Source organism: Salmo salar, chromosome 09 (genome assembly GCF_965601325.2).
Source record: "Salmo salar chromosome 09, fSalSal1, whole genome shotgun sequence".
Lineage (NCBI taxonomy): Eukaryota > Metazoa > Chordata > Actinopteri > Salmoniformes > Salmonidae > Salmo > Salmo salar.
In genome coordinates, this window is record NC_138299.1 from 97980297 (window position 1) to 98005979 (window position 25683).

General features: G+C 41.5%; 1 protein-coding gene across 2 annotated transcripts; it reads right to left on the reverse strand.

Annotated features, from left to right (window-relative positions):
- Positions 1 to 832: 832 nt before the first annotated feature.
- Positions 833 to 25304, reverse strand: LOC106612248 (sideroflexin-1). 2 transcript variants are annotated; one of them, XM_045724213.2, is made up of 12 exons: positions 25178 to 25292; positions 23119 to 23167; positions 22138 to 22307; positions 20448 to 20618; positions 14261 to 14359; positions 9820 to 9895; positions 9344 to 9429; positions 8754 to 8881; positions 8492 to 8541; positions 6430 to 6479; positions 4246 to 4293; positions 833 to 4032 (listed from the first exon to the last, which is right to left on the reverse strand). In XM_045724213.2, the coding sequence occupies exons 2-12, from the start codon at positions 23137 to 23139 to the stop codon at positions 3936 to 3938; spliced, it is 996 nt and encodes a 331-aa protein (XP_045580169.1). In that variant the 5' UTR covers positions 23140 to 23167; positions 25178 to 25292; the 3' UTR covers positions 833 to 3935. The 2 variants fall into 2 exon arrangements, with proteins under 2 accessions (XP_045580169.1, XP_045580171.1); XM_045724215.2 differs by lacking the exon at positions 23119 to 23167 and having other exon boundaries at positions 25178 to 25304.
- Positions 25305 to 25683: the final 379 nt, after the last annotated feature.

Consider the following 25683-nt stretch of genomic DNA (forward strand, 5'->3'; position numbering starts at 1 on the left):
TGTATTGTTGTGCTGCTAGATATTAACATATGGATGATGTATTGTTGTGTTGCTAGATATGAACATATGGATGATGTATTGTTAATGTGTTGCTAGATATTAACGTATGGATGATGTATTGTTAATGTGTTGCTAGATATTAACATATGGATGATGTATTGTTAATGTGTTGCTAGATATTAACGTATGGATGATGTATTGTTATTGTGTTGCTAGATATTAATGTATGGATGATATATTGTTGTGTTGCTAGATATTAACATATGGATGATGTATTGTTGTGTTGCTAGATATGAACATATGGATGATGTATTGTTAATGTGTTGCTAGATATTAACGTATGGATGATGTATTGTTATTGTGTTGCTAGATATTAACGTATGGATGATATATTGTTGTGTTGCTAGATATTAACATATGGATGATGTATTGTTATTGTGTTGCTAGATATTAAGGTATGATGACGTGTGCATTGTTGTGTTGCTAGATATTACTGCACTGTTTTTTATTTATTTTATTTTATTTCACCTTTATTTAACCAGGTAGGCAAGTTGAGAACAAGTACTCATTTACAACTGCAACCTGGCCAAGATAAAGCAAAGCAGTGCGACACAAACAACAACACAGAGTTACACATGGAATAAACAAGTGTACAGTCAATAACACAATAGATAAAATAGTCTATATACAGTGTGTGCAAATGGCGTGAGGAGGTAAGGCAATAAATAGGCCATAGTAGCGAAGTGTTGGAGATAGCAAAATGCTTATGTTTCTGCACCTGCGATAAAATCTGTACTGTATTAATAAAAAACACAGTACAACCCTTTTGAGATTCTTTTTTTTTTATTTCATCCAGTTAGGTCTAGACATAACAACATTCCAAATTTATCGCCAAAAAAAACTACTTTTAACAGTATTTCATAATACCCTTTCTTAAAAATACCCATTTCATTTATATTACAGTAAACTGTCATGACTTATTCCTTCGAGTGGATTTGTATCACTTTGGCTAGATTGACATTAAAGCAGATTGATTTGGCAGATAGGTAAATAACAATAAATGGCCTTCAGTCTAATAATTGTATTTTGTAATAATTAAGGTTTGTTCGGGCAGGTTCATTTGGCATTTCTTGGGGTTTAATACATCAAGTTAAAGACTAAAGTAAAGAGACACTCATACATTGTCCACTGGTTGAAAAAATGTCAGTTATTAGAATCCATTGTGCTTATCTCTTGCTAATTGTTGCTTTTTAAAGTTACATTAATCTATTTGATTAATGAATGTGCTTAAATAAATGTATAGGACTTTAAGTTTGAAATACTGAGAATTAGAAATGTGCAGTATCTCAGATCAACCATCAATCACAATATTGTGCTTTTTCATATTGTATTTTCCCAAACATAGCATTAAATGTTTTACATATGAGAAACACCAAACAATGAACAGATGCTGAGACCGTGATTCAATCCGATGGCATGTTATAGAGCAGCACACTTTAACGTCATTTACACTTGAGCCAACGTGTGCAGCGTTTAATGTGATTTTAGTCATTTAGCAGACGCTCTTATCCAGAGCGACTTACAGTAGTGAATGCATACATTTCATTTCATTATTACATTTTTTTCTGTGCTGGCCCCCCGTGGGAATCGAACCCACAACCCTGGCGTTGCAAACACCATGCTCTACCAACTGAGCTACAGGGAAGACATATCTTGGTGGAACGTCAGAGATATTGCCTTTAAACATTTTTTTTTTTTTAAAGATGCATTGTCAGTCCAATGCCACTGGCTCTATAACACGGCTTAGATTGAACCACGGCCTAGATCTGCCGATGCTACGTTCAACTACCGAAATACACAGAAACATTATCCATCGCTTCATACCATCTGTAAGAACAACTTCTATAGCAGGATTCTCTTTGAAAAGACTTATATATATAGAACCATATTAAGTCAATACTGTAGATATATATTTTTCCATACTTAAAACATTTAAAAACACCTTACAAAAACCACAATGCGATGAACAAGGACGATACTGTTATCAACCAAACGGAATGTTCACAATTATTTAAAACATTTTTTAAAAAATTATATACTTCTATTTTATTTTCAGACAAACTCTGGAATAAACAGCATTGAAACTATCCATTTCTCTATTGTTTCTGTGTATACATCACTTTATCTTTTTTAAAAGGTACTGCTATTATCCAGAGTTGGTTTTGCTACACTGATATGTCTGTAGTTCAGAGTTTAACATCATGTGCATTGGAGTGAATCTTCCAGCAGATCACATCATTCACTATTCCTTAAATTCACTGTCATATAGATTTTTAAAATTAGGGATTGACAAATATGCACAAGACATGCTGTGCTTGTGTCTAGCCTGAGAGATGGTCTAGCTAGCCTGAGACAGCAGCAGAGTAGCACAATAAAACATATCATCAGCTCTTTGGCACATCGTTCAGCAAGGTCTGTGGGAGCCTCATGACCGGGTTGCATTCAGGACCGCAAGGTTTTGCTCTTTAACAAAGCGATTTGGCACCCCCCCACATATCAAACTGTAGACAGTATTTGTAGAACATAAGATTTTGTCATCGTTTTTGAAACACAGCTGCTGTGGATGCCACCCTGAATGTAGCCCTGAAGTGACTATACAGACAGACTAGTTGACTCGGTCTGAAACACACCTGTAACCAACCATATGCCGTACTATCACACTGATGAGGAGTGGTTTGTTCATGCATGGTTTGGGAAGCAGAATAAATAGTCTGGAATAAACATCAATTATATGACGATATTGCATCAAAAGCACCAGTAATATATGGAACAACGGTCATTGTAAACCAATATAAGATCTCACATTGTTAGAGGGAGTAAACCCTCATGGACCCAATATAGACACCATCCCAAACAGCACCCTATTATTCCCTACATAGTGCACTACGTTTGGCACCCTATTATTCCCTACATAGTGCACAACTTTTGGCCAGAGGATTTATGGGAATTGGATGCCATTTGGGACGCAGACCTGGCAAAGTTCACTCATTTGGCAAATATGAATTCATTCAAATGAAATGAATGTTATATTGTCTTCCTCTAAAATGACACTAATATATTACTAGAGGTTGTGTATTGTTGAGAGGTCTCACAAACCATTGTTGAGATTTGGCAAATACTTGAAATGAATATTGGAGTAGGCATCAGAGTTAGATTAAGAATGACTAATAGTGATTACTGCTATAGTTACTAATACAGGAATACAGACCCTGTTATTTTACCTGCTTCCCCACTGAACACAAACAACTGTTTTTAATATGAAAATGTTTTGGCAGCTAAATACAATTCCCCCCCCAAAAAAGACTAAAAAAACTGTTGGAATACAAACAAACATACGTCTATCTTAGAAGCCTCTCCTCTTACTGTACACAGACCCACTATAAACCATCATCACAGCTCCACAATGAGAGACAATATCTTTCAGAACATCACAGCGACAAGGCAAACATCTCAAAAAGACTGAGGGAGACAGAGGGGAGGAGGGAGAGAGCAGAGGGGGAGACAGAGAGAGGGAGACAGAAGAAAGAGAGAGGGAGACAGAAGAATGAGAGGGAGACAGAAGAATGAGAGGGAGAGAGAAGAAAGAGAGAGGGAGAGGAGAAGAAAGAGAGGGGGGAGACCGAGAGACAGAGAGAAGAGAGACAGAGGGAAGGAGGGAGAGGAGAGAGACGGCGAGAGGGAGAGGGGAGATGGAACGAGAGAGCGGGGGAGGGAGACAGAGAGGGGAGAGAATCAAGGGATTCTGTCTGAGGAGCAGAGGAGAGAAAAGAGGAGAGGATTAGAAGCAGAAGTGAACTTTGGCACAGAATGAGGAGGAGGGTTGTGGTGTCTGCCAGTAGAGCTGCTCTGAGGAAGGCTGCTGTTGGGCTGGACACTCATAGTCCTTTATTGAAGTAGACCCTCTCCACACCGGGGTGGCTCACACGGATCTTCTCCTGAAGTTCTGGCTCCAATCGGCTTACTGACATAGAGCTGGAGGAGAGAGAGAGGGACAAGAGAGATGGGAGAGAGAGAGATGCGAGAGTGAGCGATGGCCAGAGAAAAAAAAGAGAGATGGGGAGACAATACAAAGTTATGCACCATTCCTGATCAACACAGCTGATCAACACAGCTGATCAACACAGCTGATCAACACAGCTGATCAACACAGCTGATCAACACAGCTGGCAATGATAATTCACTTACCTCTTCTGGGGGAACAATGCACAGCACAGTGGAGTGGCAAACACCAGGCTGAAAGACAAGCACACAAAAGGGTCAGCAACACATCTACTATATAGAGCTAGACAGTAGATTAGATACCATACTATAATTCCTGACCTTTCCAAGACACAATGTTGCTTTAAAACAGCTGTTGTGATATCTAAACGACACTGTGCTTATGTTTACTTGATAGTTATGTCACGAGTGCTTCACAGCGTTTACAGTATATGTGTGGTGGCTAATTTCTGCATTATCAAATGAGAAGAGTTACAAACACACCAGTCCGAGTTAAACTACATATTTAATACTTAAGATACTTTTGCAAAAGTTCTTGACCCCCAATAATGCACTCTCTCGAATGAACCATTGAATGAGGTAATTACACAATGGCTACAGACATCTTTTATAGCAACGATACACCCCCTTCAACGTACATTGACAAACCACAGATACTTAGTAACAGTTCACAAAGGTTAAGTTTTGTATGACAGATATCCATAAAACACATCACCCCCTCTTGACCCTACTCCTGGACAGGCTCACTGGGGAGTGAGCCTCTAGGCCATATATTATCACAGGATAAGTGCGAGATCTAAGAGAGGACATACAAGGGTCCATTTACTGCCATAATCCTCCCCACAATAAAGAAAAGGAGGGAGTGACTTGCTCACAGACATTGAGGAGACAAGTCATTGGTTCCCCATTAATCACGCCATCCCTTCACATGGTTTAAGAATAAGTAAAGACACATTCCCATGACGACAAATCTGACCTCTCCCCTCTCTGGGCCCCAAGTGTCTGAGCCCCAGCTAAGGTAGACGTGCAACTGAAAAGACACCAGAGTCCAATGGACACTTTCTAATGACAAGTACCTCAAATAAGCATATTATACTAATAAAACATCTTAATTATCTATGTTACCCAACTAATTCTGATTCGTCCACGACATATGTCACGGGTCCTTCACAGCGTTTACAGTACATGTCACGGGTCCTTCACAGCGTTTACAATACATGTCACGGGTGCTTCACAGCGTTTACAGTATATGTCACGGTTCTTCATAGCATTTACAGTACATGTCACGGGTGCTTCACAGCGTTTACAGTACATGTCACGGTTCTTCACAGCGTTTACAGTACATGTCACGGGTTCTTCACAGCGTTTACAGTACATGTCACGGGTGCTTCACTGCGTTTACAGTACATGTCACTGGTGATTCACAGCGTTTACAGTACATGTCACGGGTTCTTCACAGCGTTTACAGTACATGTCACGGGTGCTTCACAGCGTTTACAGTACATGTCACTGGTGATTCACAGCGTTTACAGTACATGTCACGGGTTCTTCACAGCGTTTACAGTACATGTCACGGGTGCTTCACAGCGTTTACAGTACATGTCACGGGTGCTTCACAGCGTTTACAGTACATGTCACGGGTGCTTCACAGCGTTTACAGTACATGTCACGGGTTCTTCACAGCGTTTACAGTACATGTCACGGGTTCTTCACAGCGTTTACAGTACATGTCACTGGTGATTCACAGCGTTTACAGTACATGTCACGGGTTCTTCACAGCGTTTACAGTACATGTCACTGGTGATTCACAGCGTTTACAGTACATGTCACGGGTTCTTCACAGCGTTTACAGTACATGTCACGGGTGCTTCACAGCGTTTACAGTACATGTCACGGGTGCTTCACAGCGTTTACAGTACATGTCACGGGTGCTTCACAGCGTTTACAGTACATGTCACTGGTTCTTCACAGCGATTACAGTACATGTCACGGGTTCTTCACAGCATTTACAGTACATGTCACGGGTGCTTCACAGCGTTTGTTCATCAACAGCCCAAATGGCGGTTTATCAACAGCCCAAATGGCGGTTTATCAACAGCCCAAATGGCGGTTTATCAACAGCCCAAATGGCGGTTTATCAACAGCCCAAATGGCGGTTTATCAACAGTCCAAATGGCGGTTTATCAACAGCCCAAATGGCGGTTTATCAACAGCCCAAATGTTGGTTTATCAACAGCCCAAATGTTGGTTTATCAACAGTCCAAATGGCGGTTTATCAACAGCCCAAATGGCGGTTTATCAACAGCCCAAATGTTGGTTTATCAACAGCCCAAATGTTGGTTTATCAGCAGTCCATTGCTGGCCACTTACCAGAATCCCACCAAGACCACTTGAATAGGTGCACTCATCCACGGGAACTTCTGAAAAAAACAGAGAACAATGAGACAAACAAAAGGATTACATTCCACTCCTCTGAAATGGCTTCCCCTGTTCTGTCCTATTTCCTCACACTCACTGATCACTGAAGGGGCTGGAGTGCTATAGGCAATATGCCTGAGGGCTATAGCTTAGTAGGCACCATTTTGTTTCTACCTATCCAGTTAGTTTGAATCAGGATGAGGAAATAGAGCATTTGGATTTAGCCTGCTGACCGTGTCTAGAAGAATGCTACGGAGGGACTTGAAGGCTCACACAACACAGCGACAGGCCATTATATATACACTGTCTCTAGTATAGCCACTTATCAAAAGGCTGACTGCCATCACAGACACGAGAAAGTAATGCTGACTGCCATCACAGACACGAGAAAGTAATGCTGACTGCCATCACAGACACGAGAAAGTAATGCTGACTGCCATCACAGACACGAGAAAGTAATGCTGACTGCCATCACAGACACGAGAAAGTAATGCTGACTGCCATCACAGACACGAGAAAGTAATGCTGGCTGCCATCACAGACACGAGAAAGTAATGCTGACTGCCATCACAGACACGAGAAAGTAATGCTGACTGCCATCACAGACACGAGAAAGTAATGCTGGCTGCCATCACAGACACGAGAAAGTAATGCTGACTGCCATCACAGATATGAGAAAGTAATGCTGACTGCCATCACAGATATGAGAAAATAAGGCTGACTGCCATCACAGATATGAGAAAGTAAGGCTGACTGCCATCACAGATATGAGAAAGTAATGCTGACTGCCATCACAGATATGAGAAAATAAGGCTGACATCACAGATATGAGAAAATAAGGCTGACTGCCATCACAGATACGAGAAAATAAGGCTGACTGCCATCACAGATACGAGAAAGTAAGGCTGACTGCCATCACAGATATGAGAAAGTAATGCTGACTGCCATCACAGATATGAGAAAATAAGGCTGACATCACAGATATGAGAAAATAAGGCTGACTGCCATCACAGATACGAGAAAATAAGGCTGACTGCCATCACAGATACGAGAAAGTAAGGCTGACTGCCATCACAGATACGAGAACTTAAGGCTGACTGCCATCACAGATACGAGAAAATAAGGCTGACTGCCATCACAGATACGAGAAAGTAAGGCTGACTGCCATCACAGATACGAGAAAGTAAGGCTGACTGCCATCACAGATACGAGAAAGTAAGGCTGACTGCCATCACAGATACGAGAAAGTAAGGCTGACTGCCATCACAGATACGAGAAAATAAGGCTGACTGCCATCACAGATACGAGAAAGTAAGGCTGACTGCCATCACAGATACGAGAAAGTAAGGCTGACTGCCATCACAGATACGAGAAAGTAAGGCTGACTGCCATCACAGATACGAGAAAATAAGGCTGACTGCCATCACAGATACGAGAAAGTAAGGCTGACTGCCATCACAGATACGAGAAAGTAAGGCTGACTGCCATCACAGATACGAGAAAATAAGGCTGACTGCCATCACAGATACGAGAACTTAAGGCTGACTGCCATCACAGATACGAGAAAGTAAGGCTGACTGCCATCACAGATACGAGAAAATAAGGCTGACTGCCATCACAGATACGAGAAAGTAAGGCTGACTGCCATCACAGATACGAGAAAGTAAGGCTGACTGCCATCACAGATACGAGAAAATAAGGCTGACTGCCATCACAGATACGAGAAAGTAAGGCTGACTGCCATCACAGATATGAGAAAGTAATGCTGACTGCCATCACAGATATGAGAAAATAAGGCTGACATCACAGATATGAGAAAATAAGGCTGACTGCCATCACAGATACGAGAAAATAAGGCTGACTGCCATCACAGATACGAGAAAGTAAGGCTGACTGCCATCACAGATACGAGAACGTAAGGCTGACTGCCATCACAGATATAAGAAAGTAGGTAAATATGTAATATATGTGATCAAACATGAACAAACAAAATGCTAAATGATGTGAATAATACCTTCAGGAAGGCTTTCTTTTCCAAGGTGTTCATTAAAAATGGAGGGATAGCTGAAGAACAAAATAGTGAAATAAAATGTTCATCCTTTATAAATGTTTATTCATATATCATAAACAACTTATACAAGCATTATCTTTCACCTGATAACATGGTGGATTTCAAGCTTTTATCATTTCCAGAGTATCATATGGAGTTGCCAGGTTGGAGTCACAGATCGCATGGGTTGCCAGATTGGTCCTAAAGCCTATTACGTAATACATACCCATTCCAGGAGAGGCCATGAGGATTCTAGACACCACCACCTGGGAGATAGCCTGCTTAGCGGCGGTCGTTGACTCTCCTAACCGGTTATCGTTCTCGTCGGTTATCGGAATGCCGTGTTTCAGTTCCCTGGACAAAAGTAGAATAAGAAAAGTAAACATCTATTAAACTATTATGTTTCTGTTGAAAGACCTTATAAAAACTGGCTTTGATGATAAAGACCCTTTCTGTTGAATGACCTTATAGAAACTGGCATTGATGATAAAGACCCTTTCTGTTGAATGACCTTATAGAAACTGGCTTTGATGATAAAGACCCTTTCTGTTGAATGACCTTATAGAAACTGGCATTGATGATAAAGACCCTTTCTGTTGAAAGACCTTGTCCAAGTTGTGGAAAGAAAAATGTAAATAAGCAGTGAGTGATATATGCTATAAAAAAGGAGAGTTGAGCATTGTAGAGATACCTAATCAACATTTCAAACATTTAACACTACATAGAGAACTTAGAAGAAAAACACTTAAAATGCTGAATGCATATTTGCAAAGCCATATTTTCAAACAGAAGGTGGTACAGGCTAGTTGGTCTTACCGTTGCCTCATGAGAGGGATGTTGATGCAGTTAGCAGCAGCAACAGCAGCGAAGGGAACTAACCTCCCTACGAGGGGAGATATGTGCTGGACAACAACAACAAGTTGGAGTAAAACAGACAGACAGGAGTTGATCTATACATTCTACTATTTTTACAAAGCTTAAAAGCTCTTTATGCATGTCATGATGGTTATGATGAGTGACATTTGTTTCCACAATGGGAATACTGTATGAAATACACAACATTTTCTCTCTCTTTAAACACGTTGACTAACCAGCAAAGCAGGCAGCAGGCAAAATATGTAGACTACTTCTATTTGTGGTTACTATTCACTTCCATTCACTATTTTGGACATGATAACTACTCATGATATGACTTGTGAGTAGCTTGTGAGTAGCTACGTTTAATAACACTCCCATGCGATGTGGTTGATGGTAAATGAATGAATGAGAACAGGGTTTCTATGGGTTAATACCTTTGTTAGTGCATTTAGTCCTAGAGCCGTGGCTACTGCCCCTGTGGTAGCAGATACATAGGCTGTGCCAAGCTGACTGCAAATGAGAGATGCATTCATAAATTCACATAGTCATATTATCCAAACCACAGAACATTACAGGGTTAATAGGTATCAGAAACACACCAGACAAAAAACTACCAGAGCAACATCAGCTAAAAATGATATAGAACAGGGCTGTTCAACTGGATCCAGCCCGTTGATTCATTTAGACTGGCGGCCGTGGGCCAGGTCCAGCCCGTTGATTCATTTAGACTGGCGGCCGTGGGCCAGGTCCAGCCCGTTGATTCATTTAGACTGGCGGCCGTGGGCCAGGTCCAGCCCGTTGATTCATTTAGACTGGCGGCCGTGGGCCAGGTCCAGCCCGTTCTATTCATTTAGACTGGCGGCCGTGGGCCAGATCCAGCCCGTTGATTCATTTAGACTGGCGGCCGTGGGCCAGATCCAGCCCGTTGATTCATTTAGACTGGCGGCCGTGGGCCAGATCCAGCCCGTTGATTCATTTAGACTAGCGGCCGTGGGCCAGGTCCAGCCCGTTCTATTCATTTAGACTGGCGGCCGTGGGCCAGATCCAGCCCGTTGATTCATTTAGACTGGCGGCCGTGGGCCAGATCCAGCCCGTTGATTCATTTAGACTGGCCCTTTGATCAATTCTGAACATCAACAGAAGATCTGAAAATAAATCCCCATCAGAATCCGACGTTCTGGCCAAAATGACAAGCACTATGGTGGTTGTATATAGTGTGGTATCTATCACTATGGTGGTTGTCTATAGTGTGGTTTCTAGCACTATGGTGGTTGTCTATAGTGTGGTATCTATCACTATGGTGGTTGTCTATAGTGTGGTTTCTAGCACTATGGTGGTTGTCTATAGTGTGGTTTCTATCACTATGGTGGTTGTATATAGTGTGGTATCTATCACTATGGTGGTTGTCTATAGTGTGGTTTCTAGCACTATGGTGGTTGTCTATAGTGTGGTTTCTATCACTATGGTGGTTGTATATAGTGTGGTTTCTATCACTATGGTGGTTGTCTATAGTGTGGTTTCTATCACTATGGTGGTTGTCTATAGTGTGGTTTCTATCACTATGGTGGTTGTATATAGTATGGTTTCTATCACTATGGTGGTTGTCTATAGTGTGGTTTCTATCACTATGGTGGTTGTCTATAGTGTGGTTTCTATCACTATGGTGGTTGTCTATAGTGTGGTTTCTATCACTATGGTGGTTGTCTATAGTGTGGTTTCTATCACTATGGTGGTTGTATATAGTGTGGTTTCTATCACTATGGTGGTTGTATATAGTGTGGTTTCTATCACTATGCTGGTTGTATATAGTGTGGTTTCTATCACTATGGTGGTTGTCTATAGTGTGGTTTCTATCACTATGGTGGTTGTATATAGTGTGGTTTCTAGCACTATGGTGGTTGTCTATAGTGTGGTTTCTATCACTATGGTGGTTGTCTATAGTGTGGTTTCTATCACTATGGTGGTTGTCTATAGTGTGGTTTCTATCACTATGGTGGTTGTCTATAGTGTGGTTTCTATCACTATGGTGGTTGTCTATAGTGTGGTTTCTATCACTATGGTGGTTGTCTATAGTGTGGTTTCTAGCACTATGGTGGTTGTATATAGTGTAGTTTCTATCACTATGGTGGTTGTCTATAGTGTGGTTTCTAGCACTATGGTGGTTGTCTATAGTGTGGTTTCTATCACTATGGTGGTTGTCTATAGTGTGGTTTCTATCACTATGGTGGTTGTCTATAGTGTGGTTTCTATCACTATGGTGGTTGTATATAGTGTGGTATCTATCACTATGGTGGTTGTCTATAGTGTGGTTTCTATCACTATGGTGGTTGTATATAGTGTAGTTTCTATCACTATGGTGGTTGTCTATAGTGTGGTTTCTAGCACTATGGTGGTTGTATATAGTGTAGTTTCTATCACTATGGTGGTTGTCTATAGTGTGGTTTCTAGCACTATGGTGGTTGTATATAGTGTAGTTTCTATCACTATGGTGGTTGTCTATAGTGTGGTTTCTAGCACTATGGTGGTTGTCTATAGTGTGGTTTCTATCACTATGGTGGTTGTATATAGTGTAGTTTCTATCACTATGGTGGTTGTATATAGTGTGGTTTCTATCACTATGGTGGTTGTATATAGTGTGGTTTCTATCACTATGGTGGTTGTATATAGTGTGGTTTCTATCACTATGGTGGTTGTATATAGTGTGGTTTCTATCACTATGGTGGTTGTATATAGTGTGGTTTCTATCACTATGGTGGTTGTATATAGTGTGGTTTCTATCACTATGGTGGTTGTATATAGTGTGGTTTCTATCACTATGGTGGTTGTATATAGTGTGGTTTCTATCACTATGGTGGTTGTATATAGTGTGGTTTCTATCACTATGGTGGTTGTATATAGTGTGGTTTCTATCACTATGGTGGTTGTATATAGTGTGGTTTCTATCACTATGGTGGTTGTATATAGTGTGGTTTCTATCACTATGGTGGTTGTATATAGTGTGGTTTCTATCACTATGGTGGTTGTATATAGTGTGGTTTCTATCACTATGGTGGTTGTCTATAGTGTGGTTTCTATCACTATGGTGGTTGTCTATAGTGTGGTTTCTAGCACTATGGTGGTTGTATATAGTGTGGTTTCTATCACTATGGTGGTTGTCTATAGTGTGGTTTCTATCACTATGGTGGTTGTCTATAGTGTGGTTTCTATCACTATGGTGGTTGTCTATAGTGTGGTTTCTATCACTATGGTGGTTGTCTATAGTGTGGTTTCTATCACTATGGTGGTTGTCTATAGTGTGGTTTCTATCACTATGGTGGTTGTATATAGTGTGGTTTCTATCACTATGGTGGTTGTATATAGTGTGGTTTCTATCACTATGGTGGTTGTATATAGTGTGGTTTCTATCACTATGGTGGTTGTCTATAGTGTGGTTTCTATCACTATGGTGGTTGTATATAGTGTGGTTTCTATCACTATGGTGGTTGTATATAGTGTGGTTTCTATCACTATGGTGGTTGTATATAGTGTGGTTTCTATCACTATGGTGGTTGTATATAGTGTGGTTTCTAGCACTATGGTGGTTGTATATAGTGTGGTTTCTATCACTATGGTGGTTGTATATAGTGTGGTTTCTATCACTATGGTGGTTGTATATAGTGTGGTTTCTATCACTATGGTGGTTGTATATAGTGTGGTTTCTAGCGCCTATGTGGCATGTTGATTCTTTCTTCATATGAATTTGGCTCTAGCGTTTGAACAATTTAAGCTACAAAAGTATGTGGACACCCCTTCAAATTAGTTGAGTCGGCTGACGGGTGTATAAAATCAAGCACCCAGCCATGCAATCTCCATAGAGAAACATTTGCAGTAGAATGAAGAGCTCAATGACTTTCAACATGGCACTGTCATAGGATGTCAAGTTTCCAACAAGTCAGTTCGTAAAATGTCTGCCCTGCTAGAGCTGCCCCGGTGAACTGTGCGTGCTGTTATTCTGAAGTGGGAACATCTAGTGGTAGGCCACACAAGCTCACAGAACGGGACCGCCGAGTGCTGAAGCCCGTAGCACATAAAAATCATCTGTCCTCGTTTGCAACACTCACTACAGAGTTCCAAACTCCCTCTGGAAGCAACGTCAGCACAATAACTGTTCGTTGGTAGCTTCATGAAATGGGTTTCCATGGCCAAGCAGCTGCACACAAGCCTAAGATCACCATGCACAATGACCATAACCCCATCGAACACCATTGGGATGAATTGGATCGCCGACTGCGAGCCAGGCCTAAATCGCCCAACATCAGTGCCCGATCTCACAAATGCTCAAGGCTGAATGGAAGAAAGTACCCGCAGCAATGTTCCAACATCTAGTGGAAACCCTTCACAGAAGAGTCGATGCTGTTTAAGCAACAAGGGGGGGGGGGGGGGATAACTCCATATTGATGCCAATGTTCAACGAGCTGGTGTCCATATACTTTTGGTCATGTAGTGTATCATTGTATTAAATTACTGAGATGCTCAGTTTTCAGATGATTTTCAAATGACCTAATTACTTTTAAGAAACATTTAATAAATAAAAAAGGTGAGCGGGCGTTGTTTCCTTTTCAATGATTATCAACTGTGTTGGTTGCCACCTCGACTCTAGCTGGTTGAGAACACTCCACCTCTTTCCTAATTACTTTTAGCAACATTTAATTTTAAGACAAGTTATTTATTGGTGTGTGCTTGGCTTTTTGTTTTATATATACAGTTCTTCAGAAGAATAATCACACATGGAAAATGTCCGGCCCCCCTGCAATCAAACACTTTACACATCTGGCCCCTGTAAGAATAGAAAAGTAGTTGAATATCCCTGATATAGAAACTATAAAACCAACTTACTTGACTGAGAGAGGAGCATCTCCACTCCTATTGGTGTAGTTGACTATTGCATTGAAGGACTGATTGATCCACTGCCACAGGACTACAGCTGGAGTTGTCCTGAGGGGAGAGAGAGAGAGAGACTTCAATTAGACTACAGCTGGAGTTGTCCTGAGGAGAGAGAGAGAGAGAGACATCAATTAGACTACAGCTGGAGTTGTCCTGAGGGGAGAGAGAGAGAGAGAGACTTCAATTAGACTACAGCTGGAGTTGTCCTGAGGGGAGAGAGAGAGAGAGACATCAATTAGACTACAGCTGGAGTTGTCCTGAGGGGAGAGAGAGAGAGAGACTTCAATTAGACTACAGCTGGAGTTGTCCTGAGGGGAGAGAGAGAGAGAGACATCAATTAGACTACAGCTGGAGTTGTCCTGAGGGGAGAGAGAGAGAGACTTCAATTAGACTACAGCTGGAGTTGTCCTGAGGGGAGAGAGAGAGACATCAATTAGACTACAGCTGGAGTTGTCCTGAGAGGGGGGGGGAGACTCTATGGAACATAAAGCTTTTACTATCTGATCCTGGAATATACAAGGTCTAAGTTCATCTGTCTTTGGCATAAAGAGCAGGAACACAGACTTCATCAAAGACATTAGAAATGCAGACATTGTCATCCTACGAGAAACATGGTATAAAGGAGACAGACCCACTGGTTGCCCTCTAGGTTACTGAGAGCTGGTAGTCCCATCCACCAAACTACCAGGTGTGAAACAGGGAAGAGACTCAGGTGGTATGCTAATTTGGTATAGAGCAGACCTAACCAACTCTTTTAAATTAATTAAAACAGGAACATTTTTCATCTGGCAAGAAATGAATAAGGAAATGATCTCAGATAAAAATGTCCTCATGTGTGCTACCTATATCCCTCCATTGGAATCCACATACTTTAATGAAGACAGCTTCTACATCCTAGAGGGGGAGATCAACAATTTCCAGGCCCAGGAACATGTTCTAGTCTGTGGTGACCTAAATGCCAGAACTAGACAAGAACCTGACAGTCTCAGCACATAGGAGGACAAACACCTATATAGAGGTGACAGTATTCCCTCCCTTAAAATATGCCCCCCAAGACACAACTATGACAAAACAACCAACAAAAATGGGTCACAACTACTGCAGCCCTGTCGAACGCTGGGTCTGTACATAGTCAATGGTAGGCTTCGAGGAGACTCCTATGGTAACTACACCTATAGCTCATCTCTTGGCAGTAGTACTGGGCTCCCGAGTGGTGCAGCGGTCTGAGGCACTACATCTCAGTGCTTGAGGCGTCACTACAGACACCCTGGTATGATTCCAGGCTGTATCACAACCAGCCTTGATTGGGAGTCCCATAGGGCGGAGCACAATTGGCCCAGCATCGTCTGGATTTGGCCGGTATAGGCCGTCATTGTAAATAATAATTTGATCTTAACTGACTTGCCTAGTTAAATAAAGGTTAAAAAACTTTTTTTTATAAAAAATGCTGTAGATTACTTAATCGCTAACCTCAACCGAGTCTCTTACAGCGTTCACAGTGAGTCCACTGACACCCCTATCAGAACACAGCAAAATCACACTCTACTTGAACAGAGCTATGCTCAAATCATGAGGCATTAAAGCCAGAGGAACTTCACAGTATTAAGAAATGCTATAGATAGAAGGAAAGTAGTGTAGAAACTTACCAAAAAGCTATTAGGCAACAACAAATTAAATCCCTTTTAGACAACTTCCTGGACAAAGCATTTCACTGTAATAGTGAAGGTGTAAACTAGAAGTAGAAAACCTCAACAGTATATTTGACCGCTCAGCTTCCCTATCAAAAAGACAACCTAAAATTAACAACAATAACAAATGGTTTGATAAGGAATGCAAAAACCTACGAAAGAAATTGAGAAACCTATCCAATCAAAAACATAGAGACCCAGAAAACCTGAGACTAAGCCTTCACAATGGTGAATCACTAAAACAATACAGAAATACACCACGGAAAAAGAAGGAACAGCACGTCAGAAATTAGCTCAACGTAACTGAAGAATCAAACCACTTCTGGGAAAATTGGAAAACTCTAAACAAACACAAAGAGCTATCTATCCAAAATGGAGATGTATGGATAAACCACTTCTCCAATATTTTCGGCTCTATAACAAAGAACAAAAAACAAAAACATATACAGTTGAAGTCGGAAGTTTACATACACTTAGGTTGGAGTCATTAAAACTCGTTTTTCAACCACTCCACAAATTTCTTCTTAACAAACTATAGTTTTGGCAAGTCGGTTAGGACATCTACTTTGTGCATGACAAGTAATTTTTCCAACAATTGATTACAGACAGATTATTTCACTTATAATTCACTGTATCACAATTCCAGTGGGTCAGAAGTTTACATACACTAAGTTAGCTGTGCCTTTAAACAGCTTGGAAAATAAAGATGTCATGGCTTTAGAAGCTTCTGATAGGCTAATTGACATCATTTCAGTCCATTGGAGGTGTACCTGTGGATGTATTTCAAGGCTTACCTTCAAACTCAGTGCCTCTTTGCCTGACATCATGGGAAAATCAAAAGAAATCAGCCAAGACCTCCACAAGTATGGTTCATCCTTGGGAGCAATTTACAAACGCCTGAAGGTACCACGTTCATCTGTACAAACAATAGTATGCAAATATAAACACCATGGGACCACGCAGCCGTCATACCGCTCAGGAAGGAGATGCCTTCTGTCTCCTAGAAATGAACGTACTTTGGAAGAAGCCACTGCTCCAAATCTGCCATAAAAAAGCCAGACTATGGTTTGCAACTGCACATGGGGACAAAGATCGTACTTTTTGGGAAATGTCCTCTGGTCTGATGAAACAAAAATAGAACTGTTCTGACATAATGGCCATTGTTATGTTTGGAGGAAAAAGGGGGAGGCTTGCAAGCCGAAGAACACCATCCCAACCGTGAAGCACAGGGGTGGCAGCATCATGTTGTGGGGTGCTTTGCTGCAGGAGGGACTGGTGCACTTCACAAAATAGATGTCAGCATGAGGGAGAAAATTATGTGGATATATTGAAGCAACATTTCAAGACATCGATCAGGAAGTTAAAGCTTGGTCGCAAATGGGTCTTCCAAATGGACAATGACACCAAGCATACTTCCAAAGTTGTGGCAAAATGGCTTAAGGACAACAAACTCAAGGTATTGAAGTGGCCATCACAAAGTCCTGACCTCAATCCTTTAGAACATTTGTGGGCAGAACTGAAAAAGCGTGTGCGAACAAGGAAGCCTACAAACCTGACTCAGTTACACCAGCTCTGTCAGGAGGAATGGGCCAAAATTCACCCAACTTACTGTGGGAAGCTTGTGGAAGGCTACCTGAAACATTTGACCCAAGTTAAACAATTTAAAGGCAATGCTACCAAATACTAATTAAGTGTATGTAAACTTCTGACCCACTGGGAATGTGATGAAATAAATACAAGCTGCAAAAATCACTCTCTACTATCATTCTGACATTTCACATTCTTAAAATAAAGTGGTGATCCTAACTGACCTAAAACAGGGAATTTTTACTAGGATTAAATGTCAGGAATTGTGAAAAACTGAGTTTAAATGTATTTGGCTAAGGTGTATGTAAACTTCAGACTTCAACTGTATATGATCAACTACAAATCGTATAATTGGCTATTAAAAGACAACCAGAACCCACTGGATTCTCCAATGTCATTGAAAGGACCAAAGGACAAAATACAAACCCTCCAACCCAAAAAGGCCTGTGGTTTTGATGGTATCCTATATGAAATGATAAAATATACAGACCACAAATTCCAATTGGCTATACTTAAACTCTTTAGCATCATCCTTAGCTCTGGCATCTTCCCCAGACTTGTACATTTCCTCAGTGAAAACAATGTACCGTGGCAAATTGGCATTTTACCAAATTACCGTACGACAGCCCACATATTCACCCTGCACACCCTTAATTGACAAACAAACAAACCAAAACAAAGGCAAAGTCTTCTCATGCTTTGCTGACTCAATTGGGCATGAGGGTCTGCTATACAAATTGATGGAAAGTGGTGTTGGGGGAAAAACATACAACATTATAAAATCCATGTACACAAACAACAAGTGTGCGGTTAAAATTGGCAAAAAACACACACATTCTTTCCACAGGGCCGTGGGGTGAGATGCAGCTTAAGCCCCACCCTCTTCAACATATATATCAATGAATTGGCGAGGACACTAGAACAGTCTGCAGCACCCGGCCTCATCTTACTAGAATCTGAAGTCAAATGTCTACTGTTTGCTGATGATCTGGTGCTTCTGTCACCAACCAAGAAGGGCCTACAGCAGCACCTAGATCTTCTGCACAGATTCTGTCAGAGCTGGGCCCTGACAGTGAATCTCAGTAAGAAAAAAATTATGAGTGTTACAAAAAAGGTCCAGTTGCCAGGACCACGAATACAAATTCCATCTAGACACCGTTGCCCTAGAGCACACAAAATATTATACATACCTCGGCCTAAACATCAGCGCCACAGGTAACTTCCACAAAGCTGTGAGCGATCTGAGAGACAACGCAAGAAGGGCCTTCCATGCCATCAAAATGAACATAAAATTTGACATACCAATCAGGGTCTGGCTAAAAATACTTGAATCAGTTAGAGCCCATTGCCCTTTATGGTTGTGAGGTCTGGGGTCCGCTCACCAACCAAGAATTCACAAAATGGGACAAACACCAAATTGAGACTCTGCATGCAGAATTCTGCAAGAAAGAACTTCTGTGTACAACGTAAAACCCCAAATAACGCATGCAGAGCAGAATTAGGCCGATACCCGCTAGTTATCAAAATCCAGAAGAGCTGTTAATTTCTACAACCAACTAAAAGGAAGTGATTTCCAAACCTTCCATAACAAAGCCATCACCTACAGAGAGATTAACCTGAAAAAGTCCCCCAAGCAAGCTGGTCCTGGGGCTCTACTTAAAAACACAATCCACAGAGCCCCAGGACAACAACACAATTACACCCAATCAAATCACGAGAAAACAAAATTATAATTACTTGACACATTGGAAAGAATTAACAATAATAACATCTAGAATGCTATTTGGCCCTAAACAGAGAGTACACAGTGGCAGAATACCTGACCACTGTGACTGACCCAAAATTAAGGAAAGAATATGTACAGACTCAGTGAGCATACCCTTGCTATTGAGAAAGGCCGCCATAGGCAGACCTGGCTCTCAAGAGAAGACAGACTATGTGCACACTGCCCACAAAATGAGGTGGAAACTGAGCTACACTTCCTAACCTCCTGCCAAATGTATGACCATATTAGAGACACATATTTCCCTCAGATTACACAGACCCACAAAGACTTTGAAAACAAATCAAATTTTGATAAACTCCCATATCTATTGCGTGAAATACCACAGTGTGCCATCACAGCAGCAAGATTTGTGACCTGTTGCCACAAGAAAAAGGCAACCAGTGAAGAACAAACACCATTGTAAATACAAACCATATTTATGTTTATTTATTTTCCCTTTTGTTCTTTAACTATTTGCACATTGCAACACTGTATATAGACATATGGCATTTGAAATGTCTTGTTATAACACTATCATTCTAATAGAACAGTCGTATAACACTGTCATTCTAATAGAACAGTCGTATAACACTGTCATTCTAATAGAACAGTCGTATATCACTGTCATTTTAATAGAACAGTCGTGTAACTGTCATTCTAATAGAACAGTCGTATAACACTGTCATTCTAATAGAACAGTCGTGTAACACTGTCATTCTAATAGAACAGTCGTATAACACTGTCATTCTAATAGAACAGTCGTGTAACACTGTCATTCTAATAGAACAGTCGTATAACACTGCCATTCTAATAGAACAGTCGTATAACACTGCCATTCTAATAGAACAGTCGTATAACACTATCATTCTAATAGAACAGTCGTATAACACTGCCATTCTAATAGAACAGTCGTGTAACACTGCCATTTTAATAGAACAGTCGTATAACACTGTCATTCTAATAGAACAGTCGTATAACACTATCATTCTAATAGAACAGTCGTATAACACTGCCATTTTAATAGAACAGTCCTGTAACACTGCCATTTTAATAGAACAGTCGTATAACACTGCCATTTTAATAGAACACTGCTGCTCACTTGTAAAAGGTCATCATACAGCCAGTGATGGTCATGTTCATGGGGACCTGAGCCGACATGCGGCCAATCAGGATCATCTTCTCTCCGGTGTCTGGGTGGAAGGCTGAGTCAAAGATATACTTGGCTCGCCATAGCTCGTCCTCTGTCAGCCCGGGGGACATCACACCTTGCCTGGGGGAGAAGGGGGGGTTTCAAAGACAAATAACAAGTGATTAGCTGAGCCTGTTTACTTAGTAGCAACACAAGTTTAAACAAAACCCTGTTGGTTGCACACAACCTGTATTTGATAAACATTGTCCCAAATGTAACTGTGTAGAAGCCTTCAATTTCTTACCTAGCAACACTACTCTGTGTATTCAATGTTGCATCATAGAATGCAACCATGTGTTGTCTTTCTGGTTAATCAATAGTTAATTAAGGATAAACTGATCATAGATCTATGCCAATAAGCCTGGGGTCAATTCTATCAGGAGCTCTCAGCTCAGTTATAGGTTGTTTCCATACAGCAGAACCAGGAGGAACCAGATCCCAGGAGAAACCATAACCCAGGAGAACTAGAGAGAACCAGGAGGAACCAGAACCAACTAGAACTAACTAGAACTAGGCACAACCAGGAGGTACCAGAACTGATGAGAACTAGGGACAGCCAGGAGGAACCAGAACCAACTAGAACTAGGCACAACCAGGAGGTACCAGAACCGACGAGAACTAGGGACAGCCAGGAGGTACCAGAACCAACGAGAACTAGGGACAGCCAGGAGGAACCGGAACCAACGAGAACTAGGGACAACCAGGAGGAACCGAAACCAAGGACAACTAGGGAGAACCAGAAGGAACCAGAATCAAGGACAACTAGGAAGAACCAGAACCAAAGACAACTAGGGAGAACCAGGAGGAACCAGAACCAAGGACAACTAGGGAGAACCAGGAGGAACCAGAACCAAGGACAACTAGGGAGAACCAGGAGGAACCAGAACCAAGGACAACTAAGGAGAACCAGGAGGAACCAGAACCAAGGACAACTAGGGAGAACCAGGAGGAACCAGAACCAAGGACAACTAGGGAGAACCAGGAGGAACCAGAACCAAGGACAACTAGGGAGAACCAGGAGGAACCAGAACCAAGGACAACTAGGGAGAACCAGGAGGAACCAGAACCAAGGACAACTAAGGAGAACCAGGAGGAACCAGAACCAAGAACATCTAAGGTGAACCAGGAGGAACCAGAACCAAGGACAACTAGGGAGAACCAGGAGGAACCAGAACCAAGGACAACTAGGGAGAACCAGGAGGAACCAGAACCAAGGACAACTAAGGAGAACCAGGAGGAACCAGAACCAAGGACAACTAGGGAGAACCAGGAGGAACCAGAACCAAGGACAACTAGGGAGAACCAGGAGGAACCAGAACCAAGGACAACTAAGGAGAACCAGGAGGAACCAGAACCAAGAACATCTAAGGTGAACCAGGAGGAACCGGAACCAAGGACAACTAAGGAGAACCAGGAGGAACCAGAACCAAGAACATCTAAGGTGAACCAGGAGGAACCGGAACCAATGTGAACCAGGAGGAACCGGAACCAATGACAACTAAGGAGAACCAAGAGGAACCAGAACCAATGTTAACTAGGGCGAACCAGGAAGAACCAGAACCAAGGAGAACTAGGGAGAACCAGGCTCAGAATACACTACCGGTAGTCACTGATGACTTTGTGTGCATTCTCTAGTTGTTCATTGGTGAGCAGGACGTTGCGGGGATCTGTAACGGTGAAGAAGTGTTTAGCCCGGCCCATAAACGTCCCTTGGTCCCATCGAGGCTCCTTGATGTTTATGGAGGTGGAGATTTCTGTCGTCATGGTTATCTGAAAGAACACAACAGCATTGTAATAGCAAAGATTAATTATTTTGTCGACCCTGTAAAACATTCACAACACAGACAAGTTTTATTGTCCCAGATAATTTATCTACCGGCGCTCGACTAAAATTCATAAATTAGCCTAGCTACCGTCAGAGGAGGTGAAATTCATAAATTAGCCTAGCTACTGTCAGAGGAGGTGAAATTCATAAATTAGCCTAGCTACCGTCAGAGGAGGTGAAATTCATAAATTAGCCTAGCTACCGTCAGAGGAGGTGAAATTCATAAATTAGCCTACCTACCGTCAGAGGAGGTGAAATTCATAAATTAGCCTAGCTACGGTCAGAGGAGAAGAAATTCATAAATTAGCCTAGCTACGGTCAGAGGAGGTGAAATTCATAAATTAGCCTAGCTACCGTCAGAGGAGGTGAAATTCATAAATTAGCCTAGCTACCGTCAGAGGAGGTGAAATTCATAAATTAGCCTAGCTACCGTCAGAGAAGGTGAAATTCATAAATTAGCCTAGCTACTGTCAGAGGAGGTGAAATTCATAAATTAGCCTAGCTACCGTCAGAGGAGGTGAAATTCATAAATTAGCCTAGCTACTGTCAGAGGAGGTGAAATTCATAAATTAGCCTAGCTACCGTCAGAGGAGGTGAAATTCATAAATTAGCCTAGCTACCGTCAGAGGAGGTGAAATTCATAACATCCTCCTGAATAAAAGCTTTGGAAAAACTGTAATAAGGTGTCCCTGTGTTAAGTTTCTTCCCACAAGATTAGTTCCCACAAGATTAGTTCCCACAAAGTGTGGCACTCACAGGAACAGTTCTAAACAGCATTAAGTCAATGGCATCTGGGTCCCCAGTCCTAGAGTTAGAGACAAGGGGAATAATGCAACACAAATCACAAAAAGCTAAACAAAAGACCTTGACTATTGTATTACCTGGGACAAAACTAACCCTGAAACAGCATTCCAGTTATTATATTTCATTCTGAGACTAGAGTAGAGTAAAAACAGGTTTTTAGACATTTTTGCAAAAAAAAAGGGAAAGGGTGTGAATACTTTCCGAATGCACTGTATATTACTTCCACATCTGCCAGAAATCACTCCTTTCTAAGTAACGTCTCTTATGTTACCACAAAATCATATCACAATTGCTGTCCCCTGAGAGGAATGAAAAATCCACAACACACTGTGATAAGTTCTTCTCAGTATTAATTTAGCAGGACAGGTGATCCAGTATAATGTTGCTATGGAAACAGGCCTGGCTGACCTGACACGGGTTTTGAAGAGCTAACCCCCCCCCCGGGTCGAGGCGTCTTTTCAAAAGCCCCAAACCCACCACCCTACCCTCCTACCCCTTCACTCTCTCATTCTCTCTCTCTCTCTGGGGTCAAAGAATGGATGAATTGTGTGTTAACAGCCTAGTCATGGGCACGTGGATAGGCTATCGCTCATCTTCATTCTAATTTAATTAGGCCTAATCAACATAGGCTATATTTATATGGGCATGTCAATAAAACAGTTTAGGCTAATGGAAACTATATTATGCTATGTTAAAATAATCTCTCATAACATAGACAAGGCAAGGCTACACCTTATCTAGCAGCCAATATGGCTACATTTAGTGTGACAGAACAGAGAAAGGCTCTGGAGAAAATCCCTTTAATATAACATCTTCTGCACTATGCCATGCTACTGCATTTATTCCCCTTTCCTATCAAATGGATGTAATGTTGTTGTTTTTTTTAAATCACAGAGAGGTAAAATAATCACGACATTCCCAAGATACAATGTAACCCAGTCTGAACTAGATTCTATTAACCCGTTGTTACAATGTAACCCAGTCTGAACTAGATTCTATTAACCAGTTGTTACAATGTATCAGGTGTTGTATCCATCCAGTTCCAGCTTGCTGCAGATGTAACAGGAGACATTTTGAAACGCATGTCTCTGTCTGTAACCCGTTACACACACACATCAGTCTCAGTCTGTTGCAAATATGACTTATCGGTCAGTCACAAACAACAACAGTTGTTATAAATCTAACTTCCTCTGACAAAATGTCAACCAGTCAGACTTCCTGTGGGTAAAATCCTATGCAACAATAGGCTGAAGGCCTAATACAAAAGCAGTGTTGATTTGATCATATTTGTTATGGCACTATAAAATCTGAACTCTGACAAGGGGCGGTTTCTCTTAACGTCTGCTACGTAAGGTGGCCTCTGATCTAAAGACCTCTCTTCCAGCCCCACGTTTTAACCAAATCACTGGCTTCCATGGCTACATATTAACCCATATTAACTACATTGTAACGTTGTTCTTATGCTACAATGGTTGTTCCCAAAGCATAGCAACACAGCTGCATAACATTGTGCAAGAACCGGCCAGCTCTGGTTTGAGAGAGGCTCAGTGAAATATAGCCTACAATATTTCTCACCATTTTGTCAGACTATTTTGACCGTGCAAATGGATCCGGGCGAACAATACTACCATTGGCTGGATCGGATAAATTGATCAAAGGAAGCTGACCAGCTTGATCTGTAGCTAATCACTGCATGTAGACCGTTACATCTGGATACCAAGTCAACGTCCAACACCGTGCAAACGCCTAAAGAAATGTAATATCTTCGCTAATAGCCTCTTATTCAAAACATCTGTTTCAGCCCAGCTGTGCGTCCCTGTTTCAACTACAGCCCTAGATTTCTGCCTGCCACATCCTCAGATTCAGTCATCTAGTTGCCCACTAGGCAGGCAGGCAGCAGGGCTATCCCTCCATCCTGTTAACCATCCAAACCAGATGCACGACTCTAAAATAAGTGGTATCAAATTCCAACATGTGGAAACACGTGTTATAAAGGTATCCAGCCACTTACTGGACTAAGCTCCGATCCTGGTGTGCCACGGTCACAGCAGTCTTCTGCCAGAGACGTCCCTAAATAGCGAGCGAGCTCAACGAAGCTAATTTGACAAGGATGCAGCGGCAACTCAGCACCAACAGCAGCGGGCACGGAGTTCCTTTCACAATAAAATCCCAACATTAAATAAATACAAATACACAGACCAAAATAATATAAATGTCTCGAATTTTATGGGAGTCCAAATCATATAAATATAATATATTCTTGATCTAACCCCAAACATTTTCATGGCCAGGTTTATCATAAATTAAAAGTCAATGGCAACTAATAGTTTTCTTCCTCAGACAAGGACTTTTATTAGCAAATTATTTTTTAGGTGACTCTGTCTGCTGCGCCCTGCCCAGTCATGTGAAATTCATAGATTAGGGCCTAATTCATTTATTTCAATTGACTGTTTTCCTTATATAAACTGTAACTCAAATCTTTGAAATTGTTGCATTTATACTTTTGTTCAGTAGAAT

What these genes read in the sequence shown, in the direction of transcription:
- LOC106612248 (XM_045724213.2), bottom strand. Translation starts at nt 23,139, where the DNA reads ATGCTGTTTAGAACTGTTCCT. An exon ending in ATCCCTCTCATGAGGCAACG is followed by an intron (nt 8,882 to 9,343) that starts GTAAGACCAACT and finishes ACTTTTGTCCAG; the next exon opens with GGAACTGAAACACGGCATTC. An exon ending in CATGGCCTCTCCTGGAATGG is followed by an intron (nt 8,542 to 8,753) that starts GTATGTATTACG and finishes TTTGTTCTTCAG; the next exon opens with CTATCCCTCCATTTTTAATG.